This window comes from Bemisia tabaci, chromosome 5, assembly GCF_918797505.1.
Source record: "Bemisia tabaci chromosome 5, PGI_BMITA_v3".
In the NCBI taxonomy this organism is placed as follows: domain Eukaryota; kingdom Metazoa; phylum Arthropoda; class Insecta; order Hemiptera; family Aleyrodidae; genus Bemisia; species Bemisia tabaci.
This window is the reverse complement of record NC_092797.1, coordinates 34,736,901-34,752,153: the sequence shown is the minus strand read 5'-3', so window position 1 is coordinate 34,752,153 and position 15,253 is coordinate 34,736,901. Positions and strand designations below refer to the sequence as shown.

The 15,253-nt window shown below is 40.3% G+C and overlaps 1 protein-coding gene across 2 annotated transcripts; it reads left to right on the top strand.

The window, feature by feature from the left end:
• The first annotated feature begins 568 nt into the window (after window positions 1–568).
• LOC109037533 (transcription factor giant) lies at window positions 569–13,792 on the top strand. 2 transcript variants are annotated; one of them, XM_019052260.2, is made up of 3 exons: window positions 569–1,195; window positions 9,329–10,530; window positions 12,879–13,792. In XM_019052260.2, the coding sequence occupies exons 1-3, from the start codon at window positions 1,167–1,169 to the stop codon at window positions 13,151–13,153; spliced, it is 1,506 nt and encodes a 501-aa protein (XP_018907805.2). In that variant the 5' UTR covers window positions 569–1,166; the 3' UTR covers window positions 13,154–13,792. The 2 variants fall into 2 exon arrangements, with proteins under 2 accessions (XP_018907805.2, XP_018907806.2); XM_019052261.2 differs by lacking the exon at window positions 569–1,195 and adding an exon at window positions 5,232–5,509.
• The last annotated feature ends 1,461 nt before the right edge of the window (window positions 13,793–15,253 follow it).

Below are 15,253 nucleotides of genomic sequence, written 5' to 3'. Positions count from 1 at the left end.
CCATGCACTTTTTTGAAAGAGTAGATTCTCATCAATTACCATACGAATCCAAACGTTTACTCCATTTTTATGCAGAGGACTAAAATATTGCGAGTGATTAGGTCTGCAGCAACAAAGGTGCGCAGACCAGAAACACATTTACTTTCTCTTTGTTTATTTTGACCATTTTTCAAAAGTACCGTTCTCTTTTTACGGGTGAAAGGAGAATCCTGCGGGGTCATATTAGCAAAAACCCGTTGTTCCCATGGCCGAACCCTTTGGGTGGCCCGGTGGAGACACGCGCGTCGCAGGCCCCGTTACGTCCCGGACAAAGAAATTTCCCTTCGAAAAGGAAAAACAGCGCAATCCGAGCGATAACCATTTGTCTAAATCACACATTTCAAAAAATCTCCTCGCAACACTTTCCCAAATTTGTATTCACCGTTCCCGGGCCTCGCATTTTTCACCCAGCTTCTCCATCCATCTTCTGGGGCGATGGAGATAGCGGGTGTCATATTAGCGACGGCCCTCGAGTTCCGAATTTGCGAGGAGAGGAGAAAAGAAAGGTCGCCACCGCAACCCTTCGAACCCACCATTAGCCGATGGACACTTGCTTTCTATTCACCACCCCTCCAACCCCTCCCGCGCCGCGCCGGAGCCTAGCCCACCCCGGTGACCGCTCGGGGGTTTGAAAAGGTACAGTTATTTTGCAACTGTACCCTCCCCTCCCGCCAGTTCACCGTTTTGGCCAAGGAAGGCCTCTTCCCTCTTCCTCATTGTCGCACGGTTCCTCCTTCAAGCAACACCGCAACCTGATTTCTTCTCTCGCGATCAGGTGATCGGCACCCTTCCGTTGTACGCAAGTGTTAGTGACTTTCGCACCCCCGAACAGTTCTGTTTATTTTGCGGTATCGTGATTACGCTTCTACTTGAAGACTCTTAACGTTTGCATTTACATTGCTGTGGTTTCTGTTTATTTTGCGTTATCGTCATACGCTTCTACTTGAAGACTTTCGTTTAACTTAAAATTGCTGCTGTTTCTTTTGACTTTTTTCGGGTCTCCGTCGTGTTTTCGTCGTTTATCGTGTCCTGTTAACTGTGTTTAACGTGATGATCCAAGTGTTCGGAAGTCTTCTGTTCGCTCAAGATCACTCGAAGTTTGTTTAATCGCTGGATCTACAAGTTGGATGAAGAAACATCTACTGCACCACATTCAGTAAGTTTTTATTTCTTATCATAATCAAATTTTCGCCGGATTCATTGCAAAGGTTAACTTATTTCTTTTTACTTTCGCATCGAAACTTAAATGTTCTTTTTTACCGACCAAGTCTTCTAATTGACTTTTTAAGAACTTTATTGCTTTTAACTCCTGTCCAAGTACTTCCTCACACCAACGATGTTTATTTCGAAACAATCTCAATTTTTCTTTGGCGTCAAAGAGCTGTGTATTTCGGGGATATTTTAGAAATTTTATCAGTTACTCGTAAATTCTCATAACGCACTTGCGAAATATTATTAGATGATGTATTCATTAACCTTTGCTTTAAAACTGGCGTAAGTTTTGTATATTCCGCATGAATGTGGTCATTATTTCATCTCCTGACTTGTTACTACTTTTCAAAATTTAATTCATTATCGCTTACTCGCGGCTCCGACGCATGTTTCTGGTGTGATGATCATTTTCTAGTTCAATTCTTCATTTTCAAATACCTTTTTTCAATTTTATAAAGGGAGCGATGCAAACACAAGGAGCAATTGATTATGAAGCTGGTGCTATGAAATGATCACTGACTCCATTGAAAAGTGCATCAGGAAATCCGTGTAAAGGAAAGAATGTAGAATTTGTAGTTTCTTATCTTAAAATAGGTGCAACTGGATAAACTTGCGGAGTGACGAATGGTTCAGATAGATTGTTTCATTTTGAACATTTGAGGACTTATCTGTAACAATAGCGGATGTGAAAAATTACCTTTTCGTAACACTTTTAAAAAACCGTTTTGGCATCGAGAAAATTTTGAGAAAATACTTGAGATGTGATTTTCGAGATCTGCACATTATGCCAGAGCCAAACATATTAAATTTTTGTGTGAACAAAACAGTTTTTTAAGCGTGTTTCTAAAAGGTAATTTTTGACATCCGCCATTGTTACATACAAGGCCTCATTTATCGTTGGACTTATTTACGGTCGATGGGTCTGCATTTTTCAAATCTAAAACATACATAAATATTCAATACCCTCCGCCTTAATTTCAGTTGAGAGTTTGCATTCTCTCTTGTATCGGTGAATTTTTATCCAGTTGACCTTTCCATCACAGTGTATTAACGTTTCATTTTTATGCGAAGGGTAATATTTGGTTGAAGGGTTAATTTTTTTATGAAACTCTATCAGTAACTAGTCCCGGCAAGTTTAGAATCCTCGACCAAAGTGCATATCTTCAGCGCAAGTCCGCTATCACACATCTCGTTTGCGGTGTCTGAAAATCTCCGCCGCTGTGTTATTTTTTTAAGGTGATACGATGTACGCCAAATTTTGTGTCAGAATGACGTGCGATATATCGCATCGATTGGCTCTATTTTTTCAGCTACTAATCATTTTTCACGAATTTTGAGATCGCAATTCTGTTGTCAGGAGACTAAAGCACTCACTCACCAATTTTCACAAACAAATTCAACGTAATAAAGGCGTGGTTCTTTTCAGAGAGAAAACAGCTTTCGATACTGATATCAAAATTGCACTCGAATGCGATATTTTCCATCCCAAAAAAACACGCCTTTATTACGTTGAATTTCTTTGTTAAAATTGGCAAGTGAGTACCTTAGTCTCCTGTGACAGAATTGCGATTTCAAAATTTGAGAAAAATGACGAATAGCTACAAAAATGGAACCAATTTATGCGATATATCGCATGCCGTTCTAACACAAAATATGCCGTCCATCGAATCACCTTAATGGAGAAATACTTAACATCGTGCCTCGAAGTGTATGCAGAATTTCCTTCGCACAGAGAAGAAAAATCATTTCAGTTTTAAAGAATTGCCGTTGAGTAGTTTTCCGTTTAAAAAATGATGTATGACAGGAAGTCTGCAACGTCGCAAAGCGAGTTATGTAATTGCCGACTTGCAGCGTCGGTGTATTATTATTCGCTCATCCTCAAACTGCCAACGATTTTCGTTCATAAGTTTCAGGTATTTGGTTAAATGCCTAGGCATTTGAGCAAATATTCGAAAAAACAATGAAGACAAACCGGGCTAAATGCGCAGTGCCCACTGAGGCACGTTTCGCCTTCACTTTTTAAGCTAGGCAAAATTGCCTCCCGTATGGTCAAATAGTGGTATCGCGCGTATAGAAAAGGCGCCTTGATCGTTTTGCCTCTTGTTTTATTTCGTCGAAAGTGTTTCGTTACCTGGTAACCTGGCCAACAGTAATTTTTGTTCTGATTTGACTATTTGCCTGAAATTTAACAAGTTTAAATTTTTGTCTTTAGGCCGTATGGCTCTTCAGCCAATGCTTAGACAGGAAGTCAAAAATGAAGTTTTACAACATGCATTCACCTAATTTTTTCAATAAGCATCTTCTTGTGTTCTTGAGGGAGGAGGGATGGAGAAGGGTTCAGGTGTAGATGTAAGAAATACGGTTTTTAGAGTCTGAATTTTGTTCGCGATTATTTTAATGCGTAAAGCCAGGCCGTTTGGGAAAGTGCTCGGATAAGATTAAATTGCTTATTAAATAATTTGATTGCTAAAAAAAGTGACTGTAATGTTTCAATGTAGATCTCATAACACACAAATACAACTTTAACGACCCCCGTGGTTAAATTAGCTTACAATAGTGGTTAAACTACCATTTTTTTGTTGTAAAATCTACGTTGAAACATTGCAGTCACTTTTTTCAGCAATTGAATTTTTAAATCAGCAATTTATTTTTTCCGTTTGCCTAAGCAAGTGTCATCTCGGGTTGGAGCGCCTTCACCTTCCGTGATACTTCACGCTTTGCTACGCAGTTAGTTTAGTTGGCTATTCGACCCAGGCCCAACCTAGGATTGAATTTCAACTTACTGATGTAAAATCGACGCCAGCTCCTCTGCCGTGCTAAAAAATCGCACTGTGCGCATACGGACGTTGCCAAATTTTGTATGCTGAAAATCGGAATTTTGGATTATTTAAAATCGTTTTATTTCAATGTTTTACGGAATTTTGTTCGCAATTTAATATTAAAGTTTTTGAGAATTTCAAAGAATATTGTGGAAACCTACAATTTTACGCGGCAGATATGTTTGTAACTTTTTTTAAATCCAATTTGACCGTATTTAGACTAAATAGAATGACAGGTTTGTGGTCTGCGTGTAACGTACTTCCCTATAGTATAAATTCGGCTAATCATCCATTGGAATGATAACTACACAGCTGCACGGGGAAAAAGTTACTCGGATCTAGAGACTAGACTCTTAAACAATTTGACAAGAAAAAATATTCTTAAGTCACTTCGATCTTCGCTATCGAGAGCCACGATTCTTAATTTAAGTTGATCTCCTTTTATTTCAAGCGAAAAGCCGATTGAATCAAGGGTATTTTTTCTTGTCAAGTTTTTTAAGACTCTGGACTCTGGATCCAATAGAGTTTTTTACAGTACATTATTTTAACTAAAAAATGACTCAAGTTATTAGAATTGTTGTAAATTCGGAACATTAATGGCTTTGTCTGTAGGCATTTAGAATAACATTGATTTCGAAACAAAAAGTGTCTCAATTTTACGCGTAAAATAATGCATGATCAGCAATTGTGTCTAACACTTTGCGTATATCTCTACCAATTTACAATGTGCGCTCAACTGTCAAGGCATTTGTTGAGATATCCGATGCAGGAAAATAATAATTGCTGTTACAATTCTCCTGGTACATAGATCCAACTTACTTCCTTTGACATTGTTACGAATACGATGTTACTTTTATGGTACAAATCGCTCGGCCGTGTTAAAAAGCTGCATTTACACTACGATTTAAATCATTGTTAACTCTAAAATATAAAAATCGTTACTTCGACCGTAAATCAAGTCGATTCATTTTCCATCGTGAATGTGAGTTCCTTTCATTAAAACCGGAAATAAAATAAGCGATAAAATAAAAAGTTAAAAGCTGTTTCATCATCTGTGGGTGTCCCTAAAGCCGGTGTCACCACGCACTTTTTTGAGCACCGAGACGCTATATTTGCACTTTTTCCTTCATCTTTTTTTCACGAAATCGCCGTTGCGTAGAAACGCAGAACGAACGAAAAACATGTGGCACGCTGAGAATATTTGGCTTGCAGTTTCGTTCGGCATCGTAAACGAAATTCTTATTATTGACCAAACTTTCTTGGAATAATTCTCCACTGAATATCTGCAATAGCTTAATTTCAACTGGTGCATACATAAAAGTTTCAATGACGCAAACGATTGCGCTTAATTGCCCGCCATAATGCACAGTTCTTCATTCAAAGAAGTGCAAACGTAAAATAGTGTGAACGCAGTACTCTTAGGTTTTTGCTCGTGTGAGGTATGTGCTTTTTAATTTTACTTTTCGCTGTGCATTTTATTCATCATTATTTTGTCATTGGCAAACGATGCTCGTGTGGCCAGATTTGCGGTATTGGCGCCCCTAAGTCGGAGAGCCCCCCCCCCCCCCCCCACACACACACACACACACACAATGAATTGATAGCGCGGGGTTGGGAGGGGCGCGTAATGTGCCTCGTACATTATACATACCCACCGCTTTTTTAAGTAGATAGATTTTTGGACTCTTTATCATCGTGCACCTGATTCTTCTGCCGCGCCGCTCTTCCCTCGTCATTCTTTTCGCAAATTTTCGCGGCCGCCTAAAATTTGCAGCCCCACGCCGCGGTCTCGACGGCTCACGGAAAAAACCGGCCATAATGTGCATATTCAGTACTTTTGTTATTTATATGCACTCAACACACCGTGGCAAATTGTCAAAAAATATTTATATTGTTAGCATGAAGTTCTTCTAGGGCTAAGTGTGAGGTTGTTGAGAATAAAAGTTAACCTCCATTTACTGCCGTGCTGAGGAAGAACGCCGTATGAACCTTCAGACGTTGCCAAAAATCCTTTGATAAAATATAGATTTTCAGGGAGTTCTGTGAACATGGCTTTTTGCATTTTTTAGAAATTCTATTTGCGATCACATCTAAATCTTCTGAAAATTTCAAGAGTATATTCATGACTCCTAAAGAATAATAATTTTTTCGGAGGCAATTTGGCCTCTCTCGAATGTCATACGACGGTTTTTCTGACCACGGTAGCATATAGGTACCTAGTCTTGTCATAGTTTCCTCATGGCGTTTAATATGCGAGGGTCTGAATAATTTATCTAATGAAATTTTATATCACATGGTTATTTTGATCGTAATTCAGTAGTCTATTCTCTCTCTAAAGTTTCTTTTACTGTACGTTCCCTTCTAACAGTCACTTTCGTTTTGACTGTATTAAGTATCCGAAAACGAATCAATCCTTCCCATTCTTGCGTTTCCTTCGTGATTTTCAGCACTAGCTTTGAACGTGCCTAAAAATGTCTTCAATCTCCTACATAATTGATCGATTGATCTTACCATTGGCAACCTGATTCTCCATCATTTCCGGCCCGAGGATTTTTTTCTCTCCCTCCTGACTCCTAGGGCAATGATTAGGATGTCAAAACACGCAAACCCTGCCATTCTTGACCACCCACAATCGCCCAAATTACGTCATGTTCCAAGTTTCCCGAAGAATCTTCATCCCTTCCTTTCCCCTTTATCCTTGACAGAAAGCGAAGAGGAGCCGTACAGTGATAGATTATCCCCGTGAGAATTTTCACCCACAGTTCACAGGCCGGTGGTGGGTTCGATTCTCTTGTCCAGCTCGTCCATTCTTATCTAGGCCTCATCGTTTGACCGATGATGCAGTTTTAAGGCGCGTTAATGGATTTGCGAGTCTGTCAGTTAGGTGATCGGTCATCAGTGACGTGGCGTGCTTTGCGATATATCGATTAATCTGTCATTTAAACCTATGGAAAATAATCGATTAATAGGTTGTTCGTAAAAACCACCTTAATAATCGATTCTTTACCATAGCTTCAAATGGGGAAATATCGATAGTCGATCATTCACGCCTCGCCACTGTCGGTCATTCGACGCTCTGTATACTAATTTGAGGAGAAATCCCTTGCGGCGGTTCAGGGAATCATCTAGTTCTGTTGGGTCTTTGCATCATCCCACGAGTTCTGAGGCACGATAGGGGGTTGGTCCATTTTTCAATGCAGTACCGTTCGAAAGGTTTTTGCTTAGCGGGTGAATGGATTCGCGACAACTCTGCTTGTGGTCGCTGCAACCGTTGGATTAGCCGTGTTTTGGTTACTTTCATGTCACCGAGGCTACCACGGAGATGATACGGAAAACAGGGGGCCGTACAAACTTTCTCTTTGATTTGTGTCAATGGAGACTGAAGAAAGAGATTTTATTTTTATACTTCCTAATCTTTTTGGTGGAGAAAAAAATTATTTTAAGGCATGACAACATCGGGAACTGAGTATCTTTTAAGGGAGGGCAAGGATATCTGGACGAAAAAAAGTTTATCAGGCAACTGTCTTAGTTTCGAATTTGAACTAACTATATTTGTTCCGACGGAAATATTCTAAGCTCATGAGCTGGAGCAGTTTTTTTCTCCTTGTATACTTGAATCGTTGCATTAGATTTGAAATGTATTTGACTGTATCTTAAATTTGATATCTTTACAAAAATTATCGAGTTCTTCCTATGTTAGCTGCAGGGGAGAGCGGTTGTCTCGGAATACACGGTCCCGGTAGCGAAGTGTTTGCGGCACGCCCCAACTTCATTTTTCTCTTCCTGCGTTTTCCGAGGCTACTTTAAGGTCGCGACGTCGGTGGCCTATGCTTAAATCCGGCCATGCCCGGCGTCAATATGTGCTATGTTAAATGAGGGAAAATCTTAGCTTTTCACCCGTCCGTCAGTTTACTGATGTTTATGAATGTAAATTGTAAGCAATACTCTCGCATTTATGAACGCGGAAAACAAGCGTTCAACTATTCAACCTCCGGAGTAGGTATGTGCTGTGGTATCACGGGAAAATGAAGGAAAATTTTAGCTTCTCACCTGTATGACATTTGTGAGTTTAAGGATAAGCTCGCATCGTCAAACGCGCAATTATTCAAACTCCGGACTTATGGTCAGAAGTGGCTGGCAGTTAATGCAGTGCCACAGTTTGAGGTATGCATGCTTTTCGTCAATAGAACTCTTGCAGCGTCAGGGATTTACGAGTCAAGAACTGTCGTTCGTAACATTTTGCGAGAAACACTGCCAGTCTTTTCTTGTCATGAGTCCGGAGTTTGAATAGTTGCGCGCATGATTCTCGCATGTAACGATGAGAGCCAGTCTCCATTCATGAACGTCAGTCAGGTGAAAAGATAGTATTTTCCTTCATTTTCGTGTGATACCACATCGCATACCTATTCCGAGGGTCGAATGCTTGCGCGTTTGGTTTTCGCATTCAACTATGTTAAACGTTAGTGATTTGAGACGGGTTAAAAGCTAAGATTTTCCTTCATTTTCCCGAGATGCCACAGAACATACCTGTTCCGGAGGATCGAATAATTGCGTGTGCTTGATTTCCGCATTTAACAATGCAAGAGTAATGCCTAAATTCAGAAATAGTAATTTAAGACGGGTGAAAAAGCTAAAATGTCCCTTCATTTTTCCGTGATACCACAGCTCATATTTACTCCTGGCGTGGCTGCGAATTTATGCCAAGACCGCCGAGGTTGCGGCCGTGAGGGAGTGTCAAAGAATGTATGGAGAGAAAAAGGACGTGCGAAAGGAAAGCTACTTTAATTGCTAATTATTGACTTTGGGATTGCTTTATTATACCATCGATCGCGGTTTATAACCATTGGTATTTGTTGCGTACATTTAGCAACAATCAGAACTATTGAATAACTATTCAACTTCATAATAATAATTACCTTCATAATGATGCTAAGAACACGAGAACTTTATTTACTAAGGTTTTATAAAGCATATATAAGTCAGAATGTAGTTTTATTACTGCTTTAACAGAGGGTCCACCTGAAATGAAATCATCAACATAAAACGACTGTAAAATGTTTGCTGATGCATCAGGATATTTTTCAGTATTCATTTTCATAAATTGCAACAAGTTCTCATGTTGAAAATTCTTTAATACTGTATCTTCCTTCTTGTTGCGGGTTTTTACTTAAAAATTGAGTGCGTTTTCCACGTTTCTCAAGCTTGCCATACACGTACTTAAAAAGTATACTAAAATCTCATTTTCTGTTCTGTTTCAGGGTCGAGGATTGCAAGAGCCGAGAATCCAACATGGCGGAAGTTCTCAACATGTCAGTCAACCTGTCCTACACCAACTTCAACAACAACGCTTTGGACTTGCGGAAAAGAGGCCGCGAATCGCCAGAAGGTCTCGCCTGCCCGCCGAAGAGATTCAAGTTCTACGCCAAGGACGACGGTCTGAGCCCCCCTAAGACCATCAGCCCAGCAACGAGCCCAGGAATCTTGACGCCCTCCCCGCCATCCAGCCTGGACTACAGCCGGAGTAGCACACCCATTCAGCGTTTAGACTCCAGCCGGAGTAGCCCACCCATCCAGCGTGTGGACTACAAGCCCAAAGTTCACGCACCCGTCCTCTGGCCGCACCCATCCAACGGCTACGCCGTCAACCACCTCGGCGTCTTCGCCGAACAGAGGCCAGCGCCCATCATCCCCAGCGACCTCCACGCGCGCTACTCCGAGTTCTTCGACTACGCCAAGAACAAGTTCTCGATCAGGTCCCAGAGGGAGCAAAGACACATCGAAGAATGCAGACGTCTAGAAGAGTACAGACGGCGATCAGCTTACCAGATGGCACCCCCTGCCCGTCTAAGTCCCACGGAAACGCCTTTCGGTATGTTAAACCTGAACGTGCAACTCAACCGCTCGAACAGCCTGTCCCCCGGATCTCCAGTTGATCACCGCTTGCTCTCGCCCAACCAGATCATGCGACCCCGCTCTGCTGAGAACCCTGCACGTTCACCCATGACCTACCCGTTAGAGCCGAAACCCATAAGGCCTCAACCCCGAGTTGCCGAGACCTACAGTCGGACCCGCGGACCCCACAGTCAAGATCGCGTTTCGCCGGTGTCCATGGCCCGCGCGGACTCTTCGCTGTCCGGCAAGGCGTCTCCGCTGTCACAGCCCAGCTCCGTGGATGTCTCTGAAAGCTCGTCGGAGGGTCTCAAGTCTCTGTCTGGAGACTCGACTGCCGGTCTGATTGGACTGTATTTGGACCAAGTTCATCCTGCTTTGTCGCTGACGGACAAAATCATCAACGCCGGTGTGACCGGGAAGCCGACGCGGCCGTTCAAGGCCTACCCCAAAGACCCGCTCTTCTTGGCGACCAGCCTGGCGGCGATCGACCCTGAGGAATTCCGGTACTCGCAGCAGGACTACTATGAGTTCAGGGAGAAGATGTTGTCACTATCAAGACATGGTGCAGGTAATTTGGATTCTTTATTTCTTCACGTACACTACATAAGAAAAGAGCTATGGCTCTCCTGGTGGTGTTCCACTGAAATATTTTTTCCTTGAGATATTATTTTGACTTAAAAAGCTCCGTTTTTTCGACAAGTTGAGGCTCCGTTTTTTGTCGAAATTTTTTTTATATCTATGAGTAAAAGAAACGTTGCTTTCTTACTGTTTTTTTTAACTAATGCTAACAAAATAGCGCTGTTTTTAATTCAATAAACCCAAATTTTATCGACAAAAAACTGCGCTTTAAGTCGAAATAATATTTCAAGAACATTCCTTTTTCAGTGAATCACCACTCTTCTAATATTTTAACTTCAGCCAACTGTATATTTATAAATCCATGTATGAGTGTATCTCGCAATCAGTCTGAAATGAAAAAGTATTGACAGTTGCATGAGTTATGTTTTGAAGGCGGGCACCACTCATCTGTCTCAATATCAGTACATCTCTAATCTGAATTGAAACCACTACGATTTGTTTCAATTTTACTATTTTCACGTGCAATTCAGCTGCTGATTTTGAATGAGCTCTCCGATGCACTTTTAATGAAATTATTATCTTGCCCGATGTTGAGTATAGATGCAAAGAGTCTGAAATCAATATTTCTCCTGCCTTAATTCCGCGCATGAAGTTACGTTTCTCTAAGTTCCATTAATTCTTCATGGCTGTACCTTAGCCTCCTGATTTTTTTTTTTTTTTTTTTCAAAGTTTGCGGGTCATTCCACGCCAAATCAGACCAGTGATTTGACCTGACCCCTTCAGAATTGCATGAAATTTGGCACACTCTTTCTGTTCACTGAGCTGAGTTGAAAAACGTAAATTTTAATTTTTTTGGATGCCCCGTTCAACTTTTATTGAGCTTCCAAAGTTCGGGCAAATTGACAGATGTAGCACCTTTAAGAGGCTGTAACTTCAGAACGGTTGATCCGAGCCGAGCCGTTGTGGTATCAATGAAAAGCCCCTTGAATGCACTTTTTATCCATGTATAACACAATTTGACATAACTTCAAATTTTTTTGTTAAAAAATTGTAAAGTCGAAAATTGAAATATCTCAAAAAGGGGTAAATTAAATCGCACGAAATTTTGACTGAAGGTCGGTCATACCGCGAGGAATCCGGATGCAAAAATTCAGAGTGGAGACTTGATGGAGTCAAAAGTTATGAGCCAAAAAAGTTCGTTTTTCTCAGGTGCAAAAGCGCGACGCGTGATGCAAGCGGCTCCCGGCGGCGGCGTTCCGAGAATATTCCGGGCAGCCGGCGAGCGCCGCGTATATGCTGTGGCGGACTTCCCGACCCGGGCGAACGAGTTCCAGGAACGCCGCGGCTGGGAGCCGCTTGCGTCAACAGCCGAGCTTTCGCACCGCGAAAAACGAACGTTTTTTGCTCATAACTTTTGACTCCATCAAGTCTCCACTCTGAATTTTTGCATCCGGATTCCTCGCGGTATGACCGACCTTCAGTCAAAATTTCGTGCGATTTAATTTACCCCTTTTTGAGATATTTCAATTTTCGACTTTACAATTTTTTAACAAAAAAATTTGAAGTTATGTCAAATTGTGTTATACATGGATAAAAAGTGCATTCAAGGGCTTTTCATTGATACCAGAACGGCTTGGCTCGGATCAACCGTTCTGAAGTTACAGCCTCTTAAAGGTGCTACATCTGTCAATTTGCCCGAACTTTGGAAGCTCAATAAAAGTTGAACGGGGCATCCAAAAAAATTAAAATTTACGTTTTTCAACTCAGCTCAGTGAACAGAAAGAGTGTGCCAAATTTCATGCAATTCTGAGGGGGTCAGGTCAAAAAGTGCCAATTTTTGGTCTGATTTGACATGGAATGACCCTTGCACCTTTTCAAAAATAACTTATTATTTATGCTAAATTAAAATGAACGTGGGTGGAAAAAACTGCATGAAGCATGTAAATCGATGACTAACGATCAGTACTGCCTGACTGATAATTTTGGCAAAAATGAGTTAGGGACCTTGTCGTATTCTACAGCATAAAGTATGCAGGCTGATAATTTTAGGATTTTTTTTCCAATTCTGTATGGGAGCGCTCAAAGACTCAGTAATTTATATGAAAAAATTTCAAATCCAGCCTTAAGATAATAAAAATCGCGAAGTTGTCTCTTCGTTCTGGAAAATCGTCCATTTGCAAATATGCGGTATTTTATGAGTAGCCATCGAAATGCCTCGCACGTTTTAATTATATTCATTTGCGCATAATTGATTTGACATGAGTACATCCGTATTTGTTAAAAAAACTGTCTAAATTCCATAAATCTAAATTTTTTGTTGTTGTTTGTTTGTTTCAGGTCAATCCTATCCAAAGATGAAGCGCAGCGGTAGCCCATCGACAGAAGCTGAGGGCGAAGGCACCAAAGACGCCCAATACTGGGAACGTCGTCGGAAGAACAACGAGGCGGCAAAGAGGTCCCGGGACGCCCGCAAAGCCAAAGAAGACGAGATCGCCATTCGCGCAGCCTATCTGGAAAACCAGAATCGCCTCCTAACAGCCGAAATCCGCCACCTTCGGTTCGTCACCGACCAACTCAAACGCTTGGCCGAAGAACGCGCCTACTCAGGGTAGATGTCTCACCCTCCGCCCTCCTGGTTCAAGGGAGGTTTCACGCTGGAACCAAAACCCAGCTGAGTCAGTTTTGTGATAGCATCAAGAAGCAGTCATGTCAGTCTGCTCATAGTCATTTCCTCATTTTTTAGATTACCTAATTCGCACTTGGTGAATTTGCTTAACAGAGTCAATTTCCAATATTCGTAAGTAAGTTGGACTTTTAAAAGTTCAGTTACAAGAGTCAATTCGTAATAAATGCGGGTAAATTTGTCTTGGTGACGTTTAGTACTTTTTTAGAGTGCCTAATTCTTTCTCATAGGAGTCAATTTCTAATATTTGTGAGTAAGTTGAACTTAAGTTCAGTCGATGAGTCAATTTATAATATTTGCGGGTATATTTGACATTTTGACGTTTAGTATTTTTTTAAGGTACCTACCTGATTCGCACTTGGTGAATTTTTTTCTAAAAGTCCATCTCTAATATTTAACCTGGTTGAACTTTAAGATGTTCAGTCAAAGAGTCAATCTGTAATATTTGCGGGTAAAATTGTATCCAATTTTCTTAGTATTTTGAATTTCGTTAATTTTCATTGTGAGATTGTCATGCACGCGCGCCAGATTCCTCCAATGAAGTTACACGTCTTGTTGGATTGGTCCCTTCTGTAAATAGATTTTCATTTGATGATTTTTTATGTAATTATGTACAGGGTAAATTTTGTATATTTTTTAATTCGGCCAAGAGTCTTTGATTATGGATAGGTATGATAAAATTTTTGTGTAATTTCTTGAATTTTTTCAACAGGCCTTGAATTGTACACACACGTGGCAAACTATTTGTCTTGTGTTATACCTAACTTGCCAAAATTTATATGAATGTATTCTTTTCATTCCAAGTCTGAAAGAATTAGATCATATGTGGGGAAGGACGCTAAGCCAGAGGGTGTTATCACTCATGTCTGGATCAGATTAAATATTACAGAGTCATAAAAAAGAAATAAATGTTTATTCAAAAGAATAAATTGCACTTATCAAGTATTGAAAGCTCCATATATCTGCGACATATTATGTGATATTTTGAAATTTAATCAAAATACAGTTTTGTGACGAGTGCATTACGCTGAATGAAAGTTGTTTGACTTGGAGCTTTTGTAACTGAAGTTATGCCCCCCCCCCTAATTATTCCTCCTAAGAGCTCCCCCTAATTATTCGAGGATTACAATTGTAATACGCTTCCCGGTATTCTGTCATTTCATGTTGATTTTTATCGACAGATGCAATGAGAATTTTTGTTTCTTTTTTTTGTATTCTTCTTTTTGCTGTTCTCTTTTTACTTCTTATCGGTGCGTTTGTGATACCGCATAGTTGAATTTGTTTTAACCCATTGACATCTGGCAATGCCTCAACATGAGGCAACATAGATCAACGTGCGATCTTAGGACCCGGTTTTTAATTCTGATTCTAAATTTATATGTACTTGAAACTATTCATGTGCGGTATTATTTAGGGAAGAGATTTCGGTTTTATTTTGATTTAGATGTATTTTCGTCAAATCGCAATGCATTCCAATCCCAGTCGAATTCCAGCTTCTAAAGTTTGGATTTTAGTTTTATAGTTTGGCACTACGTGCATTATTATATTTTTTTTATAATCTGAGATTTGTCTATTTTTATTTATTAAAAGTTTTTCTCGTGTGTTAAACTCTTTGTTTTCCATTCTTGCTTATCCATTCCTTAAATATTCACTCTAAATCATACTGATTGCATATTCTTATTATAACTATATCTGGATGAGATACTGACCTAAGCTTGAGGATTTTTTTCTCCTTTAGCTCAGAGTAAGTGCCTGGCAATTAAATTAGTGAGGAAAGTTGTATATCCGCCCATTGAACCTGAATACTATGATAAAAACAAAGCTAATTTGCGAAAAATGATTAAATTTAATGTCAGAAATGCATATATTTAGTAAATAAGTTTTGTTTTAAATTCGACGATCTAGATCCATATTTCAGTCGCCGCTTTCCTCTTATACCACATTATCAACAGCTAAAATTGAAAGTCCTACTTCAGACTTCGTTTCAGGAGAACTTCAGAGAGGTATGCCAATAAATGATAATGGATCA

Excerpts from the sequence above, each read along its gene's own strand:
- LOC109037533 (XM_019052260.2), top strand. The coding sequence starts at position 1,167 with ATGAAGAAACATCTACTGCACCACATTCA. Across the intron at positions 1,196-9,328 it reads CATCTACTGCACCACATTCA|GGTCGAGGATTGCAAGAGCC; the intron begins GTAAGTTTTTAT and ends GTTCTGTTTCAG. Across the intron at positions 10,531-12,878 it reads ACTATCAAGACATGGTGCAG|GTCAATCCTATCCAAAGATG; the intron begins GTAATTTGGATT and ends TGTTTGTTTCAG.